This window comes from Staurois parvus, unplaced genomic scaffold, assembly GCF_062004578.1.
Source record: "Staurois parvus isolate SC_StPar_1 unplaced genomic scaffold, SC_StPar_1.0 ptg003060l, whole genome shotgun sequence".
Lineage (NCBI taxonomy): Eukaryota > Metazoa > Chordata > Amphibia > Anura > Ranidae > Staurois > Staurois parvus.
In genome coordinates, this window is record NW_028320856.1 from 1 (window position 1) to 24,519 (window position 24,519).

The window sequence follows — 24,519 nt, forward strand, 5'->3', positions numbered from 1 at the left end:
ATGTAGACTGCCACGGGATCCCTATACAATATGTAGACTGCCACGGGATCCCTATACAATATGTAGACTGCCACGGGATCCCTATACAATATGTAGACTGCCACGGGATCCCTATACAATATGTAGACTGCCACGGGATCCCTATACAATATGTAGACTGCCACGGGATCCCTATACAATATGTAGACTGCCACGGGATCCCTATACAATATGTAGACTGCCACGGGATCCCTATACAATATGTAGACTGCCACGGGATCCCTATACAATATAGTAGACTGCCACGGGATCCCTATACAATATATAGACTGCCACGGGTTCCCTATACAATATATAGACTGCCACGGGATCCCTATACAATATATAGACTGCCACGGGATCCCTATACAATATATAGACGGCCACGGGATCCCTATACAATATATAGACGGCCACGGGATCCCTATACAATATATAGACGGCCACGGGATCCCTATACAATATATAGACGGCCACGACGGGATCCCTATACAATATATAGACGGCCACGACGGGATCCCTATACAATATATAGACTGCCACGACGGGATCCCTATACAATACATAGACTGCCACGACGGGATCCCTATACAATACATAGACTGCCACGACGGGATCCCTATACAATACATAGACTGCCACGACGGGATCCCTATACAATACATAGACTGCCACGACGGGATCCCTATACAATACATAGACTGCCACGACGGGATCCCTATACAATACATAGACTGCCACGACGGGATCCCTATACAATACATAGACTGCCACGACGGGATCCCTATACAATATATAGACTGCCACGACGGGATCCCTATACAATATATAGATGGCCACGGGATCCCTATACAATATATAGATGGCCACGGGATCCCTATACAATATATAGACGGCCACGGGATCCCTATACAATATATAGACTGCCACGGGATCCCTATACAATATGTAGACTGCCACGGGATCCCTATACAATATATAGACTGCCACGGGATCCCTATACAATATGTAGACTGCCACGGGATCCCTATACAATATGTAGACTGCCACGGGATCCCTATACAATATGTAGACTGCCACGGGATCCCTATACAATATGTAGACTGCCACGGGATCCCTATACAATATATAGACTGCCACGACGGGATCCCTATACAATATATAGACTGCCACGACGGGATCCCTATACAATATATAGACTGCCACGGGATCCCTATACAATATATAGATGGCCACGGGATCCCTATACAATATATAGACGGCCACGGGATCCCTATACAATATATAGACTGCCACGGGATCCCTATACAATATATAGATGGCCACGGGATTCCTAGAAGTCACACAGTACACAGATCACTAGACTTCTATTGGAACCCGCCCCCAATGGGGAGATTTCCTCCAGTAGTTGTCTCTCCCCCCCCCCCCAGTAGTCTCTGCTCCTCCCACAATGGGGTGATCCCCACTCAGTAGTTGTGTCTGCCTCTCCCACAATGGGGAGATTACCTCCCCTCCCTCCCCCCAGTAGTTGTCTCCACCCCTCCCACAATGGGGAGATTCCCCTCCAGTAGGTGTCTGCCCCCTACCCCCAGTTGTTGTCTCTGCCCCTCCCACAATAGGGCAATGGTGGTATGCAGTGTATACAATGTATCCCAGACTGTCCTTGTTCCATGGCAGGGTGTGGGCGGGGTGCTCTTCATGGAGTAGCATTGTGTGTAATGTCTGTTCTGGTCTTGTCTCCGCAGTAAGCATTGCCTGGGCAGCCATGAGTACATCCAGACCTGCCGCAAGTGGGACGCGGAAATCCGCCTGCAGCTGCTGTGTCACGGGACAGTGTGCAGAGCCATGGCACGCGTGGTGAGTGGGCGGAGCCAGCCATCTCGGAGGAGATTGGTGCCGGGAGCTGAGCCATTGCTGGGTGATGCTCAACTATTCTCATTTCCTGCCCTCCATGTGATCGACTTTCAGCTCACCGAGTGCCAGGAAATGAGTCACAAGTGGGAGGGGCGGCACACGAGGGGGGCAGGGAGGAGGGGCGGCACACAAGGGGGGGGGCAGCACAAGGAGGGGGGGCAGGGTGGCACACAAGCTGGGGGGGCAGCACACAAGCTGGGGGGGGGGCAGGGGGGAGGGGCGGCACACAAGGACGGGGGCAGGGCGGCACACGAGGTGGGGAGGCACACCCCTCTGTCTGTTCTCTGATGATAGTCCATGGCAGGACCTCGCTCTTCCCCGCAGTTTCCTGGATGGCGGAATTTGATTTATGTTCCTCTTTATCGCTAACATTCTGCCGCTGATCTCTCTGCTATATGATGGTCATTGTTAGACTCCTCCTCATTCACGTGTCACTGACCCCGCCCACCATCTGGATGTTTCCTGTGTACTCCCTGCTTCATAAAACTGTTAGTGATCCCTTGGGGGCGGGGCGGGGCAGATCTGAGTCAGGAGCACTAACCCTACCTATAGTGATCCCTGGGGGCGGGGCAGATCTGAGTCAGGAGCACCAACAATAACTGGAGTGATCCCTGGGGGCGGGGCAGATCTGAGTCAGGAGCACCAACCCTACCACCCCAGGGATCACTCCAGTTATTGTTGGTGCTCCTGACTTGGATCTGCCCCGCCCCCAGGGATCACTATAGGTAGGGTTGGTGCTCCTGACTTGGATGTGCTCCGCCCCCCGGGGATCACTCCAGGTGCTCCCACGGCAGATCCGAGTCAGGAGCACCAACCCTACCTAGATTGGGGGAGGGGGTAGGCGATGGGAGGCACCGAGTGGGGGAGGGGGTAGGCGATGGGAGGCACCGAGTGGGGGAGGGGGTAGGCGATGGGAGGCACCGAGTGGGGGAGGGGGTAGGCGATGGGAGGCACAGAGTGGGGGAGGGGGTAGGCGATGGGAGGCACAGAGTGGGGGAGGGGGTAGGCGATGGGAGGCACCGAGTGGGGGAGGGGGTAGGCGATGGGAGGCACCGAGTGGGGGAGGGGGTAGGCGATGGGAGGCACCGAGTGGGGGAGGGGTAGGCGATGGGAGGCACCGAGTGGGGGAGGGGAAGGCGATGGGAGGCACAGAGTGACAGTCCAGGGGGGGTCAGTACTTTTATCAGATGGAGCCCCTCCCCGGACTGTTCTCATGGAATGGTCGGCAGGATTCCTGGCAATGAGCTTCTCGCTGACTTCCTGTTTCCTGTAATACTCTCCAGCATTGAGCAGAATGCCCCCCCAATAGTGAATATTCTACATTACGGGGGGGGGGGGTCTCTGCACACATCATTGGGGTCCCACATTTCCTCTCCCACACAACACGCGGTGCCCCCGCCATGATCTGCCAGTGAATACACATTGGGGACAATCTCCCGTCTGCCGGATTCTACTTCCTGATCCCTGAAATCCTCCAATCACAGGCAGAAGACGATGCAACGCCGATCGACCTTCATAGACATCTGGCCCTGCTGGACAGGCCTTACAAGGAGCCCATCACCCGGTATGCTGACTGTACCGTGTGCAATGTGATGTGTACAGTGTTCCGTGTATAATGTGGCATGTACCGTGTGCAATGTGGCATGTACCGTGTGCAATGGGTACACCAGGTGCGGGGTGAACATGGGTCCCGGTGTAGGAGGGGGTGCGGGGTGTACATGGGTCCCGGTGTAGGGAGTGCAGGGTGTACACGGGTCCCGGTGTAGGGGGTGTGGGGTGCAGGGTGTGCGGGGTGTACACGGGTCCCGGTGTAGGGGGTGCGGGGTGTACACGGGTCCCGGTGTAGGGGGTACGGGGTGTACACGGGTCCCGGTGTAGGGGGTGCGGGGTGTACACGGATCCCGGTGTAGGGGGTGCGGGGTGTACACGGGTCCCGGTGAAGGGGGTGCGGGGTGTACACGGGTCCCGGTGAAGGGGGTACGGGGGGTGTACACGGGTCCCGGTGTAGGGGGTGCGGGGGGTGTACACGGGTCCCGGTGTAGGGGGTGCGGGGGGTGTACACGGGTCCCGCTGTAAGGTGTACACGGATCCCGGTGTAGGGGGTGCGGGGTGTACACGGGTCCCGGTGTAGGGTGTACACGGGTCCCGGTGTAGGGGGTGCGGGGTGTAGGGGGTGCGGGGTGTACACGGGTCCCGGTGTAGGGGGTGCGGGGTGTAGGGGGTGCGGGGTGTAGGGGGTGCGGGGTGTACACGGGTCCCGGTGTAGGGGGTACGGGGTGTACACGGGTCCCGATGTAGGGGGTGCGGGGTGTACACGGATCCCGGTGTAGGGGGTGCGGGGTGTACACGGGTCCCGGTGAAGGGGGTACGGGGGGTGTACACGGGTCCCGGTGTAGGGGGTGCGGGGGGTGTACACGGGTCCCGGTGTAGGGGGTACGGGGTGTACACGGGTCCCGCTGTAAGGTGTACACGGATCCCGGTGTAGGGGGTACGGGGTGTACACGGGTCCCGCTGCACGCTATGCACACGCTCTGCTGTTCAGGATCTCTGTGTTTGGTGAGGAATATTGCTGAGTAACAGAACATAAGAAGGTGCAAATCTCAGGCCTGCCACTCCAAGGAATAGAACACGTCAGCTATTGGTTCAGCCCAGCAGACTCCACCCCTCAGATACTGAAGGCTGCGGGGGGGGGGGGGGGGGGTTTGGTAAGAAGGTGGCGTGTAGCCGAGGCATGGCTGACCATTGGATTGGGGGGGGGGGCACATTGATCCCGAGATCCCCTTTTGCTGGTGCTTAGAATATAATACATGTATGTGATGAGGGTGCCGCTCCCCTTTACATGAAGACACTGCACCCGGGGCACCCGCCCCTACTGCCCCCCTCCCTTGTCCCAGCCCTGGCTGTGTATGTAACATACATGATTGATCACACTAATGATCGGTGATATGTGCTGTGTGTGTAACATACATGATTGATCACACGAATGATCGGTGATATGTGCTGTGTGTAACATACATGATTGATCACACGAATGATCGGTGATATGTGCTGTGTGTGTAACATACATGATTGATCACACTAATGATCGGTGATATGTGCTGTGTGTGTAACATACATGATTGATCACACTAATGATCGGTGATATGTGCTGTGTGTGTAACATACATGATTGATCACACTAATGATCGGTGATATGTGCTGTGTGTGTAACATACATGATTGATCACACTAATGATCGGTGATATGTGCTGTGTGTGTAACATACATGATTGATCACACTAATGATCGGTGATATGTGCTGTGTGTGTAACATACATGATTGATCACACTAATGATCGGTGATATGTGCTGTGTGTAACATACATGATTGATCACACTAATGATCGGTGATATGTGCTGTGTAACATACATGATTGATCACACTAATGATCGGTGATATGTGCTGTGTAACATACATGATTGATCACACTAATGATCGGTGATATGTGCTGTGTGTGTAACATACATGATTGATCACACTAATGATCGGTGATATGTGCTGTGTGTGTAACATACATGATTGATCACACTAATGATCGGTGATATGTGCTGTGTGTAACATACATGATTGATCACACTAATGATCGGTGATATGTGCTGTGTAACATACATGATTGATCACACTAATGATCGGTGATATGTGCTCTGTGTGTAACATACATGATTGATCGCACTAATGATCGGTGATATGTGCTGTGTGTAACATACATGATTGATCGCACTAATGATCGGTGATATGTGCTGTGTGTGTAACATACATGATTGATCACACTAATGATCGGTGATATGTGCTGTGTGTAACATACATGATTGATCACACTAATGATCGGTGATATGTGCTGTGTAACATACATGATTGATCACACTAATGATCGGTGATATGTGCTCTGTGTGTAACATACATGATTGATCGCACTAATGATCGGTGATATGTGCTGTGTGTAACATACATGATTGATCGCACTAATGATCGGTGATATGTGCTGTGTGTAACATACATGATTGATCACACTAATGATCGGTGATATGTGCTGTGTGTAACATACATGATTGATCACACTAATGATCGGTGATATGTGCTGTGTAACATACATGATTGATCACACTAATGATCGGTGATATGTGCTGTGTGTGTAACATACATGATTGATCACACTAATGATCGGTGATATGTGCTGTGTGTAACATACATGATTGATCGCACTAATGATCGGTGATATGTGCTGTGTGTAACATACATGATTGATCACACTAATGATCGGTGATATGTGCTGTGTGTAACATACATGATTGATCACACTAATGATCGATGATATGTGCTGTGTGTGTAACATACATGATTGATCACACTAATGATCGGTGATATGTGCTGTGTGTAACATACATGATTGATCGCACTAATGATCGGTGATATGTGCTGTTTGTGTAACATACATGACTGATCACACTAATGATCGGTGATATGTGCTGTGTGTGTAACATACATGATTGATCACACTAATGATCGGTGACTCGTCTCTCTGCAGACAAAGCATTGAAGAATTACTGGACACTTACCATGAACAAGTCAGCATGTGCCTTACTAATGAGGTGAGGAATATCGGGAGCCGTGTGCGCTGTCCGTGGTCACAGATCAGAACCTCCCCTTCCTGGACAGCGGTGTGTGAGGCGGTGATTGCGGGGCAGCAATTGCGGGGTGCGAGGCGGCGATTCCGGGATGGGAGGTGGAGGATTCTGGGGTGGGAGGTGGCGGATTCCGGGATGGGAGGTGGCGGATTCCGGGATGGGAGGTGGCGGATTCCGGGGTGGGAGGTGGCGGATTCCGGGGTGGGAGGTGGCGGATTCCGGGGTGGGAGGCGGAGGATTCCGGGGTGGGAGGCGGAGGATTCCGGGGTGGGAGGTGGCGGATTCCGGGGTGGGAGGCGGAGGATTCCGGGGTGGGAGGCGGCGGATTCCGGGATGGGAGGTGGCGGATTCCGGGATGGGAGGTGGCGGATTCCGGGGTGGGAGGTTGTGGCGGATTCCGGGGTGGGAGGTTGTGGCGGATTCCGGGGTGGGAGGTTGTGGCGGATTCCGGGGTGGGAGGTTGTGGCGGATTCCGGGGTGGGAGGTGGCGGATTCCGGGATGGGAGGTGGCGGATTCCGGGGTGGGAGGTGGCGGATTCCGGGGTGGGAGGTGGCGGATTCCGGGGTTTACGAGGTGGCGGATTCCGGGGTGGGAGGTGGCGGATTCCGGGGTTTACGAGTTGGCGATTCCGGGGTGGGAGGCGGCGGATTCCGGGGTGGGAGGCGGCGGATTCCGGGGTGGGAGGCGGCGGATTCCGGGGTGGGAGGCGGCGGATTCCGGGGTGGGAGGCGGCGGATTCCGGGGTTTACGAGGTGGCGGATTCCGGGGTTTACGAGGTGGCGATTCCGGGGTGTGAGGGTGCGAGGTGGCGATTCCGGGGGTTTATGAGGCGGTGATTCCGGGGTGGGAGGCGCCGGATTTCGGGGTGCATGAGGTGGTGATTTCGGGGTGCGCGAGGTGGTGATTTCGGGGTGCGCGAGGCGGTGGATTTCGGGGTGCGCGAGGCGGTGGATTTCGGGGTGCGCGAGGCGGTGGATTTCGGGGTGCGCGAGGCGGTGGATTTCGGGGTGCGCGAGGCGGTGATTTCGGGGTGCGCGAGGCGGTGATTTCGGGGTGCGGCCTCTTAGAATATAATTCCAGAATTGTGACTTGGACCCTCCCGCTGGACAGAACCGCATTGTTCTCTGTAACTGATGGAAATGCCTGAAGCAGAATTGTTGATCAATCTGAGGTTTCTGTGTCCCGTGTGTGTCCCGTGTGTATCCCGTGTGTTTTCCATGTATGTCCCGTCATCTGGGCAGGCTGGTTAGGGAGGCCAGTAGTTCATACATGTGAATTATCCGCCCTACACAGTGTCTGTATACAATGACAGGTGACTGGGCTCATCATACATGACACACACACTGGAGACCTCAGATCTTCCCATAATTCCCTTTCCTTTGTTCATGGTGGGCGTGGACTAAAGATTGATCTCTACCTGTTCTATGGGGTCACCTAATGGGGTCACCGATTGATTATTTCAGAGTAACCCATACAAAGCTGCTGACCAAATCATCAAGTCGGTGAGAAATCTCTGCAAGACTGTGGACAGTGTGGAGACGCCATCCATCACAGACTGCGTGAAGAAGCTGCGGAGGGCGGTGAACTTACCGCGGAGCCGCAGCATTGAGGTGAGACGGTCTGCGAGCCATAATCATCATCCTGAAGATTCAGGTCAACTGCTGCTGCTGCATGGGGGGGCCTGGTCTCTGCATGGGGGGGCCTGGTCTCTGCATGGGGGGGCCTGGTCTCTGCATGGGGGGGCCTGGTCTCTGCATGGGGGGGGCCTGGTCTCTGCATGGGGGGGGCCTGGTCTCTGCATGGGGGGGGCCTGGTCTCTGCATGGGGGGGGCCTGGTCTCTGCATGGGGGGGGCCTGGTCTCTGCATGGGGGGGGCCTGGTCTCTGCATGGGGGGGGCCTGGTCTCTGCATGGGGGGGGCCTGGTCTCTGCATGGGGGGGGCCTGGTCTCTGCATGGGGGGGGCCTGGTCTCTGCATGGGGGGGCCTGGACTCTGCATGGGGGGGCCTGGACTCTGCATGGGGGGGCCTGGACTCTGCATGGGGGGGCCTGGACTCTGCATGGAGGGGCCTGGACTCTGCATGGAGGGGCCTGGACTCTGCATGGGGTGTGTTGCTCCATTTGGCTCAATCTCTGCCTGGGGCCTGGTCTCTGCATGGAGTCTGTTGCTGCAGGTGTTGCAGTTTGTGTACGTTCCATTAATGCATTGCTGTGATTTCAGGGGCCCTCCAGTCCAGTTGTGGGGTGTACGGACAGTCCATCAGAGGGTGAGTGTCCCCGATATCACATGTGGAATTCTCAGCAGCGTAGTTTGCCCTGACTGTGTGCTCTCTGTTGCAGGTATTCCCCACAATGAGAGTCCTTTGCAGGAAAGTTTACAACAGTTGACATCGGCGGTCCACAAGCTGCTGCAGCTTCACTTCTCCTCCGGTACCGCAGCCTTGGACCCGAGTAATCAGCGACCGCTGAGAGAGGCCCGCAGCTCCGCTGACCATCTCCAGTTCACCATCTTTGCTGCTCATGGGATTCCCACAGGTTGGGTGTCCAGGTAAGATGGGTCGGATGTCTTCAATGAGGGCTTTCCTTCACATACAGAATGCCGGTGCTGCTCATCGCAGTGTGTACAGCGGTACTGATAGTGATTGGCCTGGTTCTGGAGTTCTCCACCCGGACCTTCCATGTTCTATGTAGTGGATGGTGTGATGGTGTTCGTTTCCTGCCTTGGGTGGCCGGTTCCTGCCTTGGGTGGCCGGTTCCTGCCTTGGGTGGCCGGTTCCTGCCTTGGGTGGCCGGTTCCTGCCTTGGGTGGCCGGGTCCTGCCTTGGGTGGCCGGGTCCTGCCTTGGGTGGCCGGGTCCTGCCTTGGGTGGCCGGGTCCTGCCTTGGGCGGCCGGTCTTATTGCCAGTGTCGGAGGGTTGTGTTTCTTCCAAGTGCACTTTACGTTCCCATACACCAGGGGTGCTCAACCTTCTGAAGAGCGGGGGCCACTTGAGCTGTTTGGTAACCAGTCGGGGGCCACAATGAAATGAAAAGGTTCCGAATTCCACATTTTGAATAGAGTAATGAACATTTTAAACAATCCAGATCATCCTTTTCTGTGGAGCCCCACCGGATGTTTACCCACCGAGTACTCGCAGGAGGACAGAAAATGGGCAGTCGGACCCCATTCTGTGAAGGAGTCCAAGGCGGCCGTCATACGGATCTGCTGCTGCGGCTTTCCTGCGAGGTCGCTGCGCTTTGCCATAGACTTCTATTATATCCTGCAGATGGGGTCCGCTTTCTGAAAGAGCAGCCAACCCGCAGGATACCTATGGCTCAGTGCACCCAACCCGCAGGATACTTATGGCTCAGTGCAGCTAAACCCGCAGGATACTTATGGCTCAGTGCACCCAACCCGCAGGATACCTATGGCTCAGTGCACCCAACCTGCAGGATACCTATGGCTCAGTGCACCCAACCCGCAGGATACCTATGGCTCAGTGCAGCTAAACCCGCAGGATACTTATGGCTCAGTGCACCCAACCTGCAGGATACCTATGGCTCAGTGCACCCAACCCGCAGGATACCTATGGCTCAGTGCACCCAACCCGCAGGATACCTATGGCTCAGTGCACCCAACCCGCAGGATACCTATGGCTCAGTGCACCCAACCCGCAGGATACTTATGGCTCAGTGCAGCTAAACCCGCAGGATACTTATGGCTCAGTGCACCCAACCCGCAGGATACCTATGGCTCAATGCACCCAACCTGCAGGATACCTATGGCTCAGTGCACCCAACCCGCAGGATACCTATGGCTCAGTGCACCCAACCCGCAGGATACCTATGGCTCAGTGCACCCAACCCGCAGGATACCTATGGCTCAGTGCACCCAACCCGCAGGATACCTATGGCTCAGTGCACCCAACCCGCAGGATACCTATGGCTCAGTGCAGCTAAACCCGCAGGATACTTATGGCTCAGTGCACCCAACCCGCAGGATACCTATGGCTCAGTGCACCCAACCCGCAGGATACCTATGGCTCAGTGCACCCAACCCGCAGGATACCTATGGCTCAGTGCACCCAACCCGCAGGATACCTATGGCTCAGTGCACCCAACCCGCAGGATACCTATGGCTCAGTGCACCCAACCCGCAGGATACCTATGGCTCAGTGCACCCAACCCGCAGGATACCTATGGCTCAGTGTGAAAGCAGCCTAATAACCATACTGTGGTAAACTGACCTTCCTTCACTGTCTGCATCAGCGGGAGTCTCCGCTTTCTGCGTGGGCGGGGGGTCTCCGCTTTCTGCGTGGGCGGGGGGTCTCCGCTTTCTGCGTGGGCGGGGTTCTCCGCTTTCTGCGTGGGCGGGGGTCTCCGCTTTCTGCGTGGGCGGGGGGTCTCCGCTTTCTGCGTGGGCGGGGGTCTCCGCTTTCTGCGTGGGCGGGGGTCTCCGCTTTCTGCGTGGGCCTCCGCTTTCTGCGTGGGCCTCCGCTTTCTGCGTGGGCCTCCGCTTTCTGCGTGGGCCTCCGCTTTCTGCGTGGGCCTCCGCTTTCTGCGTGGGCCTCCGCTTTCTGCGTGGGCCTCCCCTTTCTGCGTGGGCCTCCGCTTTCTGCGTGGGCCTCCGCTTTCTGCGTGGGCCTCCGCTTTCTGCGTGGGCCTCCGCTTTCTGCGTGGGCCTCCGCTTTCTGCGTGGGCCTCCGCTTTCTGCGTGGGCCTCCCCTTTCTGCGTGGGCCTCCCCTTTCTGCGTGGGCCTCCCCTTTCTGCGTGGGCCTCCCCTTTCTGCGTGGGCCTCCCCTTTCTGCGTGGGCCTCCCCTTTCTGCGTGGGCCTCCCCTTTCTGCGTGGGCCTCCCCTTTCTGCGTGGGCCTCCGCTTTCTGCGTGGGCCTCCCCTTTCTGCGTGGGCCTCCGCTTTCTGCGTGGGCCTCCGCTTTCTGCGTGGGCCTCCGCTTTCTGCGTGGGCCTCCGCTTTCTGCGTGGGCCTCCGCTTTCTGCGTGGGCCTCCGCTTTCTGCGTGGGCCTCCGCTTTCTGCGTGGGCCTCCGCTTTCTGCGTGGGCCTCCGCTTTCTGCGTGGGCCTCCGCTTTCTGCGTGGGCCTCCGCTTTCTGCGTGGGCCTCCGCTTTCTGCGTGGGCCTCCGCTTTCTGCGTGGGCCTCCGCTTTCTGCGTGGGCGGGGGGTCGCCCCTTTCTGCGTGGGCGGGGGGTCGCCCCTTTCTGCGTGGGCGGGGGGTCGCCCCTTTCTGCGTGGGCGGGGGTCGCCCCTTTCTGCGTGGGCGGGGGTCGCCCCTTTCTGCGTGGGCGGGGGTCGCCCCTTTCTGCGTGGGCGGGGGTCGCCCCTTTCTGCGTGGGCGGGGGTCGCCCCTTTCCGCATCCGCCGCAGGCTGTAGGAAATGTTGCTGTCGGGGGCGGAATGCGCTGGTTATCGCTCCGCGTGGGACAAGAGCCGGGACTTTGGAGGAAGCCTCAGTCTATGTGGCTCCTTCCTCCGCAGCCTCTTCCTCCACCATTGGCTCCATCCACAACACTGATGCTCTGTGATGGCGGGTCATTAATCCGTGATCTGGGCTTGCCGAAACGCCATCCCGGGACATCAGTGTTGTGGATGGAGCCAGAGCAGGAGGTCATGGGCCACAGAGGTCTCCGCAGGCCGCCAGTTGGGCACCCCTGCCATACAAGTCTATAGGGAAGCACCTCAGAAGTTCCGGCAGCCCGCTGACACATGGCCTCGTAGGAATGGGAAGTGTGAAATATTTCCCTATAGACACCAGATAAATCTTCCAGGTAATACAAGGCGATCTGTCCTCTGAGATCTGGGCGGAGCCTATTACCGGAGACGTGATCATAGAGAAGGTCGGCTCTATCGGTCACATTTTTCCTTGAAAGGCGTCCAATCTCTCCCGCAGGGTAAACGTGTTCATCCAATCACAGGGACTCGGTTTTATCAGGAACTCCTGGCACCTTCACAAATGGTTTTTCTCCTCCTGAGCGAGTGAAAAGGAAACCATCCATTTTGCTGCGTTGGTTGATAGTTCTTTGGGATAGAAAATCCGATTTTTGTGTGTTTGGGGTAAAACATTTTTTATTTAAGTCCATTGAGGGACACAGGAATTCAGGAACAGTCGGGTTATACTGCTACCTACAGGAGGATGGGTCAATGGTGGACAGAGAAGTTGTAAGCTCGTCCCCATATAATCGCTCTTAGTTTTGTGAGAGAGCAATACACAGGGTGAGGTAGGACCGGAGGGGTGGGACCGGAGGGGTGAGTTAAAGACATTGAGGGGTGGGACCAAGACATTGAGGGGTGGGACTGGAGGGGTGAGTTAAAGACAAAGAGGGGGTGGGACCAGAGGGGTGGGTTAAAGACACAGAGGGGGGTACCGGAGGGGTGGGACCAGGACATTGAGGGGTGGGACCGGAGGGGTGAGTTAGAAATTGAGGGGTGGGACCGGAGGGGTGAGTTAGAAATTGAGGGGTGGGACCGGAGGGGTGAGTTAGAAATTGAGGGGTGGGACCGGAGGGGTGAGTTAGAAATTGAGGGGTGGGACCGGAGGGGTGAGTTAGAAATTGAGGGGTGGGACCGGAGGGGTGAGTTAGAAATTGAGGGGTGGGACCGGAGGGGTGAGTTAAAGACATTGAGGGGGTGAACCTGATGGGTGGGACCTGAGGGGTGAGTTAAAGACACAGAGGGGGTGGGACCAGAGGGGGTGGGACCTGAGTTCCTCAATGGACTCCAAGAGCTCCGTTGTTTTTAGAAAACTAAAGGAAAGACAACCAACCTCCTAGGACACTAGCAAAGAAGAAAAACCTGGGGCATGCTGGGTAGAGGAGGAGTTACACAGGGGCTGGCTTAAACCGTTGATTTGTCCGATCCTCCCGTAGGTGGCAGTATAACCATTTCTGAATCCCTGTGTCCCTCAATGGATGATGAAGGAATGATTCCATTGGGTGTTGGGCAGGAAATGTGCTGAAATGTGAGGTTCAGAAATCGCGTGTTGTATGTTGGAGTCTCGTGTGTCTGACGTGTTCTGATTGTCCTCGTCTCCTCCTCTCGGTTTCAGCTTTGAGAAGTATTATATAATGTGCTCCTTGCTGTGCAACGGGAGAGATTTGTTCAAACCGGTTCAGTCGAAGAAAGTGGGAACATACAAGAGCTTCTTCTACCTGGTGAAATGGGACGAGCTGTAAGTACGGATACACCCTACAGGGGGGCGGAGTCTGACACGTCGCTGAATGCCAAGACTTTGGTTGGGGAAGGTCGGGGGTTGGACCCCTTGGTGGGCTTTTATTAATAAAACCAAAATAATGGAAGTGGGAGGGACTCGGTTGCAAAATGTTAGTTTTTCGATGTGATTTACATGGACTTTTTTTTGCAAAAATAATGAGGTGATTCTGGCCTGTCGTGGCTTTCATTACCGTCACCCTCTATTGTGTTGTCACTGAAAATGATGGGAAATCCTAAATGCCTGTTGGCAGAACCAGGAATGGAGGGGAAGTCCACCAATGGGGACACCCGATCTTGTGACATCCGACACCATGAAGACATTCATGTCACTTAAGAGTGATTTTCTCCCACTTCCTGCTGTGTCCACAGAACAGGAAGTGGAGAGACGGATGTGCAGTCCTGTGATGGATCATATCTGAGCATTGTCTGAATGCCTCAGTCCTGTGGGATATAGGCGTGTGTGTAATTAATATACATGTATACATACATACATACATACACACAGTGGATATAAAAAGTCTTCACACCCCCCCGGGTAACATGTCCGGTTTCTGTGATGTAAAAAAATGAGACAAAGATAAATCATTTCAGAGCTTCTTCACCTTTAATGTGACCCATAAAATGTAAAACACTAAAATAATCTGGTTGCATAAATGTTCACACCCTTACACTGATCCTTTGGTGAAGCTCCTTTTGATGTGATTCCGGCACTCAGTCTTTTGGGGAGGAGTCTATCAGCACATCACATCCTGATTCGGCAGTATTTGCCCGCTCTTCCATATCTGTCATCTCCTGCACACAGCCCTCCTCACATCCCCCCACAGATCTTCCATCGGGTTCAGGTCGGGGCTCTGGCTGGGCCATTCCAGAACTTCCTCTTCTGGTGATCCCATTCCTTTGTGGATTTGGATGGATGCTTTGGGTGGTGGTCATGCTGGAAGATGAAGTTCCTCTTCATGAAGCCGGAAGGTTTTGTGCCGATATTGACCCGTATTTGGAACTGTTCATAATTCCCTCCACCTGGACTGAGGCCCCAGTTCCAGCTGAATAAAAACCGCCCCAAAGCATGATGCTGCCCCCACCATGCTTCACAGTGGGTATGGTGTTATTCTGGTGATGGGCGGTGTTGTGCCAAACATATCTCTTGGAATTCTGGCCACAAAGTCCATCCTTGGTTCCATCGGACCAGAACACATTCCCCTCGTGCTCCTGGGAGACTTCAGATGTGTTTTTGCAGAATGTAGCCGGGCTTGGATGGTTTTCTTGGTGAGGAAAGTCTTCCGTCTTCCACTCTCCCCCATCGCCCAACATATGAAGAACACGGGAGATCGGTGTCACATGGACCACACAGCCAGGACTGGCCACATATTCCTGCAGCTCCTTTCATGTTGCTGTACGCCTCTTGGATGCCTCCCAGACCGGTTTTCTTCTCATCTTTTCATCCATTTTGGAGACGTCCAGTTCTTGGTGATGTCCTTGTTGGTGAGGTCCCTGCTGGTGAGGTCCCTGCTGGTGAGGCCCCTGCTGGTGATGTCCCTGCTGGTGAGGCCCCTGCTGGTGAGGCCCCTGCTGGTGAGGCCCCTGCTGGTGAGGCCCCTGCTGGTGAGGCCCCTGCTGGTGAGGCCCCTGCTGGTGAGGCCCCTGCTGGTGATGTCCCTGTTGCGCCATATTTCCTCCCCTTGATGATGACGGTCTTCGCTGTGTTCCATGGGATATCTAACGCCTTGGGAATGCTTCTGTCCCCTTCTGACTGATACTTTGTATCAATGAGATCCCTCCGATGCTTTGGACGCTCTCTGCAGACCATGGCTTTTGCTGTAGGATGCGACTAAGAAAATGTCACGAAAAGCTGAACTTTATTTGGGGGTCATCAGAGGCACTTTACATGATGGCGGGTGTGTACTGACTGCTATATACCATGATTGTGGGTGTGATTGCTTCATTCTGACCACAGTGACATCCCCAGTTATAGGAAGGTGTGCACACTTATGCATCCACATTATTTTACCGTATTTGCCGGCGTATAAGACGACCCCCCTACTTTTCCTGCTAAAATGTAGTGTTTGGGCTATACTCGCCGTATAAGACTACCCCTCTTCCAATGCACACCAGTGGGAGGCATAGTGCCCCATCATTGGTGTCAGTGGGAGGAATAGTGCCCCATCATTGGTGTCAGTGGGAGGAATAGTGCCCCATCATTGGTGTCAGTGGGAGGAATAGTGCCCCATCATTGGTGTCAGTGGGAGGAATAGTGCCCCATCATTGGTGTCAGTGGGAGGAATAGTGTCCCATCATTGGTGTCAGTGGGAGGAATAGTGCCCCATCATTGATATCAGTGGGAGGAATAGTGTCCCATCATTGGTGTCAGTGAGGGGTGGAATAGTGCCCCATCATTGGTGTCAGTGGGAGGAATGGTGTCCCATCATTGGTGTCAGTGAGGGGTGGAATAGTGCCCCATCATTGGTGTCAGTGGGAGGAATGGTGTCCCATCATTGGTGTCAGTGAGGGGTGGAATAGTGCCCCATCATTGGTGTCAGTGAGGGGTGGAATAGTGCCCCATCATTGGTGTCAGTGAGGGGTGGAATAGTGCCCCATCATTGGTGTCAGTGGGGGGAGGAATAGTGCCCCATCGTTGGTGTCAGTGGGAGGAGGAATAGTGCCCCATCGTTGGTGTCAGTGGGAGGAATAGTGCCCCATCGTTGGTGTCAGTGGGAGGAATAGTGCCCCATCATTGGTGTCAGTGGGAGGAATAGTGCCCCATCGTTGGTGTCAGTGGGAGGAATAGTGCCCCATCATTGGTGTCAGTGGGAGGAATAGTGCCCCATCATTGGTGTCAGTGGGAGGAATAGTGCCCCATCGTTGGTATCAGTGGGAGGAATAGTGCCCCATCGTTGGTGTCAGTGGGAGGAATAGTGCCCCATCATTGGTATCAGTGGGAGGAATAGTGCCCCATCGTTGGTGTCAGTGGGAGGAATAGTGCCCCATCATTGGTGTCAGTGGGAGGAATAGTGCCCCATCATTGGTGTCAGTGGGAGGAATAGTGCCTCATAATTGGTATCAGTGGGAGGAATAGTGCCCCATCATTGGTGTCAGTGGGGGGAGGAATAGTGCCCCATCGTTGGTGTCAGTGGGAGGAGGAATAGTGCCCCATCGTTGGTGTCAGTGGGAGGAATAGTGCCCCATCGTTGGTGTCAGTGGGAGGAATAGTGCCCCATCGTTGGTGTCAGTGGGAGGAATAGTGCCCCATCGTTGGTGTCAGTGGGAGGAATAGTGCCCCATCGTTGGTATCAGTGGGAGGAATAGTGCCCCATCGTTGGTGTCAGTGGGAGGAATAGTGCCCCATCGTTGGTATCAGTGGGAGGAATAGTGCCCCATCATTGGTATCAGTGGGAGGAATAGTGCCCCATCATTGGTGTCAGTGGGAGGAATAGTGCCTCATAATTGGTATCAGTGGCAGGAATGGTGCCCCATTATTGGTGTCAGTAGGAGGAATAGTGCCCCATCATTGGTGTCAGTGGGAGGAATAGTGCCCCATCATTGGTATCAGTGGCAGGAATAGTGCCCCATCATTGGTGTCAGTGGGAGGAATGGTGTCCCATCATTGGTGTCAGTGAGGGGTGGAATAGTGCCCCATCATTGGTGTCAGTGGGAGGAATAGTGCCCCATCATTGGTGTCAGTGGGAGGAATGGTGCCCCATCATTGGTGTCAGTGAGGGGTGGAATAGTGCCCCATCATTGGTGTCAGTGAGGGGTGGAATAGTGCCCCATCATTGGTGTCAGTGAGGGGTGGAATAGTGCCCCATCATTGGTGTCAGTGAGGGGTGGAATAGTGCCCCATCATTGGTGTCAGTGAGGGGTGGAATAGTGCCCCATCATTGGTGTCAGTGGGAGGAATAGTGCCCCATCATTGGTGTCAGTGGGAGGAATGGTGCCCCATCATTGGTGTCAGTGAGGGGTGGAATAGTGCCCCATCATTGGTGTCAGTGAGGGGTGGAATAGTGCCCCATCATTGGTGTCAGTGAGGGGTGGAATAGTGCCCCATCATTGGTGTCAGTGAGGGGTGGAATAGCGCCCCATCATTGGTGTCAGTGGGGGGAGGAATAGTGCCCCATCGTTGGTATCAGTGGGAGGAATAGTGCCCCATCATTGGTGTCAGTGGGAGGAATAGTGCCCCATCATTGGTGTCAGTGGGAGGAATAGTGCCCCATCATTGGTGTCAGTGGGGGGGGGAATAGTGCCCCATCATTGGTGTCAGTGGGAGGAATAGGGCCCCATCGTTGGTGTCAGTGTGAGGAATAGTGCCCCATCATTGGTATCAGTGACACCAATGATGGGGCACTATTCCTCCCACTGAGACTTGCTGACCCTGTTCTCGTATGGTGCTGCTGCAGCCAGCATATGTGGTTGCAGCAGCACCTCTACACAGAACACTTACCTGCTGCTCCGGCACTCAATTTTCGCGGGGCCGCTCGGCTCCGCCCCCTCGCCGGTGATTGGCCGCCTGTGTGCCTTTCCTGAGCTACAGTTCTGGCGGCCAATCACCGGTGAGGAGGCGGAGCCGAGCAGCCGCACGAACATCCAGTGGCCGAACTGAAGGAGACGCCGCGCTTCCTGGACCGGATCGTCGTGGGACTGGATCCAGGTAAGAGACATCAGCCCCTGCAAACCCCTGTACTTAATGCCGCAGCCCCCCTAACATGTGTACCGGCGTATAAGACGACCCCCGACTTTTGAGAAGATTTTCAAGGGTCAAAACGTCGTCTTATACGCCGGCAAATACGGTAGTTTTTAAGGTTCACTCCCCCCTAAAAGATTTCAGTTTGTTGTTCAGCCGAGTTGTTCCGTTTATCGGTCACATTAAAGGTGGAAAAAGTTCTGAAATGATTTATGTTTGTCTCATTACTTTTACATCACAGAAACCGGACATGTTACCCGGGGGGGGGGGGGGGGGGGGGTGAAGACTTTCTACCCACTGTATATATATATATAAAATCTCATCCTCTTAGAGTGTTTGTCTGCCTTTCTCTGACATCTGATAAAGTCCTCGGTAGAGGGAATCGGTCGGTTGCCATGACAAAGTCCCGTTTCTGGTCTGTTTTGCAGGATCATTTTTCCCATACAGATCGCTCAGCTGCCATTGGAGTCCATCCTGCAGCTCCGCCTCTACGGGATCCTGAATCCGAACAGCGGGGGATCCCCGGACTCCAATAAGCAGAGGAAGGGACCGGAGTTGCTGGGACAGGTGTCCTTACCGCTCTTCAGCTTCCGGAGGTAGGTGATCGGGTACACCGTGTATTGTGCGGGAGGGTTATACTGTACGGTAAGGAGAATGGCGTCTTCCTGCCAATGGCAGCCATGTGCAATCACTGCACCAGACAGTCCTCATTGCTGAAACCAAGCCATGGCAGCATTGGGTGGACCAGGGGTCTGAAAGGGCCCCCAGCTCTGGCTGCTGTACTTGCCTACTTTTTTTTTTGACAATATGATGTTTTCAGGACCTTCATTCCCCGCAGTCTGGTGTACAGGGTAGTCAGTGCTTCCCTCTGTGTCCATAAGGATCACCCAGCCTGGAGAAGAGGACTAGGCACCATCACCTGATTCTCAGGACCTTCATTCCCCGCAGTCTGGTGCACAGGGTAGTCAGTGCTTCCCTCTGTGTCCATAAGGACCATCCAGAACTGGAGGACTCAGCACCATCACCTGATTCTCAGGACTTTCACTGCAATGTGGTGCACAGGGTAGTCAGTGCTTCTCTCTGTGTCCATAAGGATCACCCAGCCTGGAGAAGAGGACTAGGCACCATCACCTGATTCTCAGGACCTTCATTCCCCGCAGTCTGGTGCACAGAGTGACCTCTGGCAGGTTCACTTTATGTGGTCAGAAGTTCTTGGGGACACCAACTGCTGTTTACCAGGATGTAATGTGATTGGCCCTCACCTCTGTACACAGACGTGTGAGTTGTGTTGCATGATGGGAGTGTTTCTGGTCCCCAATGTTCTGATCTCTCTCTGTCTTCCAGAACGCTGACATATGGAACCAAACTTCTAAACCTGTGGACGTCCTTCCTGTCCGGTGCGGGGCCGGGGACCATGGGCAGGAGGACGATGCCAATGCAGAAGCTGGTCATACAGGTGAGTGTGTGCGGTACATGTGTGTTCTCTGGGGGGGCTCTGACCTGCACATCCCACTATGGTCATTCAGGTGAGTGTGTGCGGTACATGTGTGTTCACTGGGGGGGCTCTGACCTGCACATCCCACTATGGTCATACAGGTGAGTGTGTGCGGTACATGTGTGTTCACTGGGGGGGCTCTGACCTGCACATCCCACTATGGTCATACAGGTGAGTGTGTGCGGTACATGTGTGTTCTCTGGGGGGGCTCTGACCTGCACATCCCACTATGGTCATACAGGTGAGTGTGTGCGGTACATGTGTGTTCTCTGGGGGGGCTCTGACCTGCACATCCCACTATGGTCATACAGGTGAGTGTGTGCGGTACATGTGTGTTCTCTGGGGGGCTCTGACCTGCACATCCCACTATGGTCATACAGGTGAGTGTGTGCGGTACATGTGTGTTCTCTGGGGGGGCTCTGACCTGCACATCCCACTATGGTCATACAGGTGAGTGTGTGCGGTACATGTGTGTTCTCTGGGGGGGCTCTGACCTGCACATCCCACTATGGTCATACAAGGGAAGGGTGAACGGCATAACTGTGAAATCAGGAGGAGGTTGGTGTCATCCAGGTAAGAGCGCCTTACATACAGACAGGGCTGCTGTTAGAAACCACGGGGCCCCATACAGTCAACCTGACAGGGCCCCCCCACCAAAACAAAACAGTTTACTATACTTCAGTTATGAATGAACACAGTGAGTGATCGATATTGATCGCTCATTGTGTTGATTCAGGAAAGGAAGGGGCTGGTAAAGGTGACATATATACTGGAACCTTCCCCCACTCTGCATCCTGAAGGATCCTAGTGCCTGTAGTCAGTGGGAAGGAGGGTAGCACTGTGGGGGTGGGGCACACGGGGGGGCCAGGGCAGCTGGGGTAAACATATGGTGCACAGGGAGGTTGATGTGTGGCAATTACTGGAACCGATCCCCTGTGTGGCTCTTCTCTGCAGCAGCTGAAAGTAGAAGTACCTGAAATAAATCCGGAACTGACCAGTCTAAAGCGGTAGTTCTGAACATTTGAAGGACTTTAGTCATCTCGATTGCAGACCTCCTGCCCCAGGGAGACTAGTCCCTGCCTTCCTGGCTCCTCCTCCTCTGTGCTGTGATTGGTGGCACCTGGTTGGAGGGCTGGGAGGTGTGATATATATACAGTGGCCCTGTCACCAGGTTGATGGTCCCTCCCCGTGTCCACCATTGATGAATGTGATGTTGCTGAATGAGGCCGTGCAGAGTGATGACTCGATGATGTCCTCCTCCAGGTGGATTTCCCGTCTCCGCCATTCGATATCGTGTACAAGGCTCCAGAGGCGACCAGCAGCGGAGTGCCGCAGACCATCGATACACTGGACAAGGAGGCCAAGAACAGACTGCTGACTCTCCTCTCCAAAGAGGTCCTGTCTGGGTAGGTGCCGGGGACGGGTGACACGTTACTTCCGATGGAAGCTGCCAGATCTGAACACGGAGATCTGATGTACTGTGATTGTGTGTGTGGCTGCATCTCCCAACCTGCGAAGATTCCATGTGTGTCGGGGCAACAAATGTTCTACATCTCTGCATCTCCTTGTGTTTGTCTTTAACCCCTTTTATTCTGGGAGGAGCCAGCACTTTAAAGGGGCCTTGATGCCCCAATGCAGTAGGCGGGGTTTATAATCTTAATAAATATAGGCGCAGCGATAAAATCTCAATGAATCGATATAATAGAAATCGAACGCACAGATCACATGATAACGTGGTAAAGGGACAGAGTGCAAATATTGTGCTAATAAATTGTCCACAATAAAGTGCTAATATGGCGGCAATAGTGAGCGCATGATGGTGCAAATCATCGAATTCCAATAAATCCTGGGAATGTCCATCAGGTGCCACTCCTGAAGATCCATCCAAAATGGTCCCAGGTAAGTGCTCCGTATATAAACGATTATCCAGGTGATGTGTCCTGAATATTATTGTTATACAGGATTTATGGCGCCAACAGTGTCCTCAGCGCCTTACAATATACAGGGAGACAATACAGCAACAATACAAGAGGGATAGGAGGGCCTGATCCTGGGAGCTTACAATCTAAGAGGGAGGGGCCTGATCCCGGGAGCTTACAATCTAAGAGGGAGGGGCTGATCCTGGGAGCTTACAATCTAAGAGGGAGGGCCTGATCCTGGGAGCTTACAATCTAAGAGGGAGGGGCCTGATCCTGGGAGCTTACAATCTAAGAGGGAGGGGCTGATCCTGGGAGCTTACAATCTAAGAGGGAGGGCCTGATCCCGGGAGCTTACAATCTAAGAGGGAGGGGCCTGATCCCGGGAGCTTACAATCTAAGAGGGAGGGGCCTGATCCCGGGAGCTTACAATCTAAGAGGGAGGGGCCTGATCCCGGGAGCTTACAATCTGAGGGAGGGGCCTGACCCCGGGAGCTTACAATCTGAGGGAGGGGCCTGATCCCGGGAGCTTACAATCTGAGGGAGGGGCTGATCCTGGGAGCTTACAATCTAAGAGGGAGGGGCCTGATCCTGGGAGCTTACAATCTAAGAGGGAGGGGCTGATCCTGGGAGCTTACAGTCTAAGAGGGAGGGGCTGATCCTGGGAGCTTACAGTCTAAGAGGGAGGGGCTGATCCTGGGAGCTTACAGTCTAAGAGGGAGGGGCTGATCCTGGGAGCTTACAATCTAAGAGGGAGGGGCTGATCCTGGGAGCTGACAATCTAGGAGGATATGTTAAGATTACGCACTCACCAGATGCGTAATGATAATACACATTTGTATGTTATAGTTGTCACCCGGAGGTCCCCTTAAGGATATAAAACAGTCTGGTCAGAGATCCCCTTCCCCTGGGTTGTCTGCAGCCCCTCAGCCGTCCTCCAGGATGGGCTCTGTATTGGTGTCGGCTCATAAAGAGCCAAAAAGAGGGCCGTCCATAGTGTGGTATTTCCAGAAGTAGTTTATTTCAGGTATAAGTGAACAAAGTAATATACACTGACCATAGGAATCAACGTGGAGGTCCGGGGCGTGACGTCATTGCGTACGGCTCCTCCTTACTGGTTCCTATATGGTCAGTGTATGGCAGAGGAGTGGAGGGGTTATGGGGAGCCGGGGAGTGGGGTTTTGGGGTGGCACGGAAGAGGGGGGGGGGGTTATGGGGTGGTGGGCTGTGGGGTTATGGGGTGGTGGTGGGGTTATAGGGTGGCAGAGGAGTGCAGGGGTTATGGGGTGCCAGGGAAGGGGGGGGGAGTTATGTGGTGGGGTGGAAGAGGGGTTTATGGGGTGTCAGGGAGTGGGTTTATGGGGTGGTGTGGGAAGTGGGGGTTATGGGGTGGCGGGGGAGTGGGGGTTATGGGGTGGTGGTGGGTGGTAGGGGGGGTATAGGGTGGCGGGGAAGTGGGGGTGGTGGGGGAAGGGGGGGTTATGGGGTGGTGGTTGGGGGAAGGGGGGGTTATGGGGTGGTGGTTGAGGGAATGTGGGATTATGGGGTGGCGGGGGAGTGGGGGTTATGGGGTGGTGATTGAGGGAAGGGGGGGTTATGGGGTGGCGGGGGAGTGGGGGTTATGGGGGGTGGTTGAGGGAGGGGGGGTTATGGGGTGGCGTGGGGGTGGTGGGAGAGTGGGGGTTATGGGGTGGCGGGGAGGGGTTCTGGAGATTATACGGACACAGTTGGGAGCTCCATGGATTTCTGGGTCAGCAGACATTTTTCGATACTTGCAGCATTTTTGGGAACCCCGATTTCAGCTGAGGAGCCTTTTGTCCAAGGTTGGTCAGTGTCCACACTACAAAGTCCCCGATCCCAGGAGCACCGTACCCCCATCCTCACCTCTGTAGTGGCACCAGGAGCACCGTACCCTCATACTCACCTCTGTAGTGGCACCGGGAGCACCGTACCCCCATACTCACCTCTGTAGTGGCACCGGGAGCACCGTACCCCCATACTCACCTCTGTAGTGGCACCAGGAGCACCGTACCCTCATACTCACCTCTGTAGTGGCACCGGGAGCACCGTACCCCCATACTCACCTCTGTAGTGGCACCGGGAGCACCGTACCCCCATACTCACCTCTGTAGTGGCACCAGGAGCACCGTACCCTCATACTCACCTCTGTAGTGGCACCGGGAGCACCGTACCCTCATACTCTCTGTAGTGGCACCGGGAGCACCGTACCCCCATACTCTCTGTAGTGGCACCGGGAGCACCGTACCCCCATACTCACCTCTGTAGTGGCACCGGGAGCACCGTACCCCCATCCTCACCTCTGTAGTGGCACCGGGAGCACCGTACCCCCATACTCACCTCTGTAGTGGCACCGGGAGCACCGTACCCCCATACTCACCTCTGTAGTGGCACCGGGAGCACCGTACCCCCATACTCACCTCTGTAGTGGCACCGGGAGCACCGTACCCCCATACTCACCTCTGTAGTGGCACCGGGAGCACCGTACCCCCATACTCACCTCTGTAGTGGCACCGGGAGCACCGTACCCCCATACTCACCTCTGTAGTGGCACCGGGAGCACCGTACCCCCATACTCACCTCTGTAGTGGCACCGGGAGCACCGTACCCCCA

The 24,519-nt window shown here is 54.9% G+C and overlaps 1 protein-coding gene across 1 annotated transcript in view; it reads left to right on the plus strand.

Annotated features, from left to right (window-relative positions):
* Nucleotides 1-1,760: 1,760 nt before the first annotated feature.
* LOC149428653 (phosphatidylinositol 4-phosphate 3-kinase C2 domain-containing subunit alpha-like) overlaps nt 1,761-24,519 on the plus strand; it is a 51,677-nt gene continuing 28,918 nt past the window's right edge. The window contains exons 1-10 of the mRNA XM_089667153.1: nt 1,761-1,875; nt 3,417-3,496; nt 6,498-6,561; nt 8,062-8,208; nt 8,819-8,864; nt 8,938-9,145; nt 13,639-13,761; nt 18,906-19,073; nt 19,822-19,933; nt 21,236-21,378. Coding sequence (XP_089523279.1) covers nt 1,864-1,875; nt 3,417-3,496; nt 6,498-6,561; nt 8,062-8,208; nt 8,819-8,864; nt 8,938-9,145; nt 13,639-13,761; nt 18,906-19,073; nt 19,822-19,933; nt 21,236-21,378 — 1,103 coding nt within the window. The 5' untranslated portion in view covers nt 1,761-1,863. The remainder of the gene's footprint in view (nt 1,876-3,416; nt 3,497-6,497; nt 6,562-8,061; nt 8,209-8,818; nt 8,865-8,937; nt 9,146-13,638; nt 13,762-18,905; nt 19,074-19,821; nt 19,934-21,235; nt 21,379-24,519) is intronic.